Consider the following 5,158-nt stretch of genomic DNA (forward strand, 5'->3'; position numbering starts at 1 on the left):
AAAAAAAAAAAGAAAAAGAAAAAAAAAAGAAATAGAAATGCTGATCAAAAGTATAATGAGATGCCACTTTACACCCACGAGGATGACTACAATCAAAATGTCAGATAATAAGTACTGGCAAGGATCTGGAGGAACTGGAAGCCTCATATACTGCTAGTGGCAATATGAGATGGTACAACCACTTTGGAAAATAGCCCATCAGTAACTCAAAAGGTTAAATAGAGAGTTATCAATTGACCAAACAATTTCATAACTATGTATTTCTGGATACAAGAGAAACAAAAACATGTCCATATAGAAACTTTTACATGAATATTAATGGCAGCATTATTAATAACAGCCAAAAGATAGAAACAATCTAAATATTAATCAAATGGCAAATGGACAAACAAAACTTAGTACGTCCATATAAAGGAATATATTCAACTATAAAAGAGAATAAAGTACAGTAGAACCACCACCACAAGGATCATTACAAACTGGTCACCATAAGGAACTAAGCCTACTATACTGATACACACATCTGGTGCATGTCCAGTCTATGAAAATTAGGTCAACTTAAGGAGGCAGTCAACTATGGAGGTTCTACTGGATTTATTATACATGCTACAATATGGATCAACTTTCAAAACATTATACTAAGAAAGAAGCCTGATACAAAAGACCACAGATCATACAATTCCATTTATATGTAAAGGCCAGAAAAGGTAAATGTATAGAAATACAAAATAGCTTAGGGCTAGAAGGGGATAAGGGGGGTGAGATGTAATAGTTAAAGGGTGCAAAGTTTCTTTTTGTGGTAATGACAATGTTTTAAAGTTGATTGTAGTGATGGTTGCTAAACTCTGTGAATATACTAAAAACCAATGAATTACATACTTGTACACATTTAAAGTATGTGTGTATGGTATGTGAATTATATTTCAATAAAACAATGATAAAAAAGGAAGGAAGAAGAGATTGAGAAGCAGTACCTCCTCCAAAAATAGCAGTTGGGTTTATACATGGCAAAAGAGAAAACTGGTATTATGAAACTACACTGGACACAAAATATACAAACTTCATTAACAATTTAAATAGCAATTTGATTCAATAGTCAATAACAAGTAAAGATGCTGTGACTTACGGTAGACATATTGGACAGCTATCTATCCAATATCTAGTTTTCCCTTTTCCTTGGTAAAAGAATCCAGATTTTCTCTGAGGTAGTAATACAATTAGCTAGTGACCTTGGCAGCCTCCTTTACAGTTGCTTTTACTTAATGAGATATAAATGAAAGTCTTCTGGGAGGTTTTGGAAGGGCTTTGCTTTCCTGATCACAATGAACAGTAAGAGTTGGCATAGTTCATTTCCCCCTTCTTGCTGTGAACACGGACAGTTGCAGCTGTCCCCTTACATTTATGAAGCAACAAACAAGGCAATGCAAATCAACACACTTAAGGTAATGGATCAAAGATACAGAAGGAGCCTGCGTTTTCCATTACCTTACAGTGCTCTGCATCAGCATGGATTTCCTCCTTCCCAGCCCTCCTATTATCTCAGAAGACCAACACCCTATTTTTAATGCTAATACAGTCAAATTTTCTATCTTTTAATGCCAAACTCAGTGTTTACTAGTACAGCAGTCACCCCTTATCTGCAGGGGATACATTCCAAGACCACTAGTGGATGCATGAACCCACAGACTGTACCAAACAACCTAAGTTTTTTGCTTTTCCCTGTACATATATATAACTATAATAAAATTTCACTTGTACATTAGACACAGTAAGAGATTACCAACAACAATAAAATGGGATAATTAAAACAATATACTGTAATAAACTTGTGTGGTCCATGAAAATGCTGTAGTATTTTCAGTATTGAAATATACTTAGTACTCAGTACCCTGTTGACCATGGGTAATAAAACCAAAGAAAGTGAAACTGCAGATAAGGGGGGACTACTATATAATGCTTCTTTGGTCAAATTTTAAATACTTTGAGCTACTTATGATTTAAAGATAGTCTCAAAAATCAGAATGGGGCTGGGTGCAGTTACTCACACCTATAATTCTAGCACTCTGGGAGGCCGAGGCAGGTGGACTGCTTGAGCTCAGGAGTTTGAGACCAGCCTGAGCAAGAGTGAGACCCCATCTCTAAAACTAGCCAGGTGATGTGGTGGGTGCCTATTGCCCCAGCTACTTTGGAGGCTGAAGCAAGAGGATCTCTTGAGCCCAAGAAGTTGAGGCTACTGTGAGCTGTGACACCCCAGCACTCTACCAAGAGTGACGAAGTAAGATTGTGTTTCAAAAAAAAAAAAAAAAAAGAGAGAGAAAGAAAATCAGAATGGGAAACTAGGCAAGGGAATTTGTTTCTTCACCCTGAAAATTTAAGATTATTTTTGGAAAAATATCTGTTTCCAAATTCAAGTCAGGAAAATAAGAACCCATATTACCTGGCACATTCTGTCAATATTTTCTTCAGTTGGCATTACAAAGTACACTGCAGGAACATCTGGAATAGGATCTCGATCAGAGTGTAAAAGTCTAGAAGACATAAAGAACATAAAACATTTTTTTCTTAGTCACTTACCTCAGAAGATAGTTTAAAACAGTATTTCTCAAACTGGGAGTTCACTAGCTTAAGGACAGTGACCTGTGCTCTAAAAGTGCTTTCTGCATTTAATCAGTTGTTAATTCAACTTCTTCATTACATCAGTGTTAACATTATTTAATGATAAGATCCAAATTTCTCATTAGTGTTCATTTGTCTTTTTTTTTTTTTTAAATTAAATCATAGTTGTGTACATTAATGCAATCATGGAGTACAGTGTGGTGTTTTCATATACAATTTGAAATCTTTTCATCAAACTGGTTAATGTAGCCATCTTAGTCATGTCATTTTCTTAGCTATTGTGTTAAGACATTTATATTCTACTTTTAGAAAGAATCACTTGTACCCTTGTAAGAGAAACCACAGAGGTGATCCCACCAATCCACAATCCACCCATCTACCGCCCCCCCCCATATTCTTAGGCTATAGTTAGGCTATAGCTTTCAAATGAAAGCTATAAGTTAGTTTCATAATAGGGCTGAGTACATTGGATACTTTTTCTTCCGTTCTTGAGATACTCATTTGTCTTTTATGTGTTGTTTCATAAGAGAATATACAAGAGAAAAGCTGAAGATCTTATAGATTACATCACTTCATAGTTTTCTCTTATAATTCAGAGAATATTTTCACTCAAATATCCCAATATCAAATCACAAAATCTCTTTACCATTCATTTTAAGATTCTGCCATGCTTATGTCAGGAAATATAATAACAATTTATTTCTACAACGTTCACCCCTCTCTAGTCATCCTACTATGATCAGGAAGAGGCACATGTTCCCATTGGGGTCTGCTGGTCATCACTTCTCCTGTGTGGCTGCTACAGAAGGAGGATAATGTGATGGTTGCCACAGGTTGTTGTCTCTCTTTTTTTCTTTTTCTTCCTTCCTTTCTCCCTCCCTTTTTTTTGGTCACCCTGATACCCACTTGTCTTTTTTATGTTGGCTGTTCAACTACCATTTCATATTCTAGAAACTCAGTAGTTACTGTTTCCTACAAATTGGCCTAAATTGGCCAGTTTGCAGAGTATAAAGTAGTTACAGTATTCTCCAGCAAGGAGGGAATGGTTAGGGGCAAGGTGCACAACAGTTCACCTCAGCAGCTATAAAATCTTTCTATGTTCCAGTGGCAGCAGCAACAGGTTAGGCCATATTGCTTTATTTTTTATCAACTGTGTCAGAAATAATATAATCAACCCTAATCACTACAGAACACAGATAGCTTCTCATGTGATTAAAAGTCATCACTTCAGTCACTAAAAGTATTCATATTAATGATAAACTAATTCAGATATTCCTTTTTTAAAAAAGTAAAGATGGTTCCCGATTATGATAGTTTGGCTTAGGATCCTGTGACTTTATGATGGTGCCAAAGCCATATACCCCAGTAGAAACTGTACTTCAAGTACCCATACAACTATCCTGTTTTAAAGAGTATTCAATAAATGAGGTGAGATAATCAACAGTTCACTAAGTAGTCTTTGTGTGTTAGATGATTTTGCCCAAATGTAGGCTAAAGTAAGTGTTCTGAACACATTTAAGGTAGTCTAGGCTAAGCTATGATGTCTGGTAGTTTAGGTGTATTAAATGCATTTTCAACTTTTAATATTTTCAACTTATGATGGATTTATCAGGAAATAACGCCATCCTAAGTCAAACAACATGCATATATTTAAATTAAAGGAATAAAACACTTCTAGAGCTGGACGAGACCTTAACACTATGGTTCTTCTCCTTCACACAGCAAGTAAACCAAATGTATAGGAAGAAAATATAAATTATGAACCATAAAGCCTAGATTGCAGATTAATTTTTAACCTCAAAAATAAAGGTTGAATAAATGTTCTATAAAGGAAAAAAATGTTCTGTATGATATAAATACTGTAAACTATTTTTCTCTATCAATGTTCCTTAATAATTTCACTTTAGAGAGGCCAAGGAATTTTTAAAATATTTGAAAATAAATGTCAGTATTAGAAATATGTTAAAACTCACAGATGCAGAGTGATTCCCATGTCTCTCAGCTCCTTCACAGATAGCAGAGGAGAAATTATGTCTTGGCCAAATCTGTCATAAATGAGTACCTATTTTTAAAAAATGTGTTTTTTAAACATCATTATCAGTGAAAAACCAATAAAGAATGCATACCAAGACAATGAATTAAGAGAATGTGAACTTTAATAAATTATGTATAATACTTCATTCTTATCCTTACCTCAATTTAATATTTTCCATCATTATTTACTAAAATGTCTATCCAAGTGGTAATATATTCTTGAAAGCATTACTACTTAGGGTATAACAAATCAGTAATTATATAAATTTCTTCTTATAAAATACTTTTTCTAGGTTTTTTCCCCAGTTTCCATAAATCTTTTCTAAAAACAGACATGTAAAAATTAGCCACTTTCAAAACTAATACATAATAAGTTCCACTATGTAGAAATTTAGTAATTTAAGGATCTCAAGTTAGTAATATAATTTCTTTTAAAAATTAAGCTGAAAGAGCATTTTATAGCCTTATTCCACCAAACACATTTCCTCACATTCTAAAAGTACTAACA

The 5,158-nt window shown here is 34.1% G+C and overlaps 1 protein-coding gene across 1 annotated transcript in view; it reads right to left on the reverse strand.

Annotated features, from left to right (window-relative positions):
* The window catches only part of SCFD1 (sec1 family domain containing 1), an 84,381-nt gene that overhangs the window by 71,872 nt on the left and 7,351 nt on the right, over positions 1–5,158 (reverse strand). Inside the window, exons 3-4 of the mRNA XM_023514399.1 lie at positions 4,590–4,678; positions 2,438–2,528 (exon numbers count right to left, since the gene is read on the reverse strand). Of these exons, the coding sequence (XP_023370167.1) occupies positions 2,438–2,528; positions 4,590–4,678 (180 nt within the window). The remainder of the gene's footprint in view (positions 1–2,437; positions 2,529–4,589; positions 4,679–5,158) is intronic.

The sequence above is a fragment of the Otolemur garnettii genome, unplaced genomic scaffold (genome assembly GCF_000181295.1).
Source record: "Otolemur garnettii isolate 467f Iridium unplaced genomic scaffold, OtoGar3 scaffold00052, whole genome shotgun sequence".
Classification (NCBI taxonomy): Eukaryota; Metazoa; Chordata; class Mammalia; order Primates; family Galagidae; genus Otolemur; species Otolemur garnettii.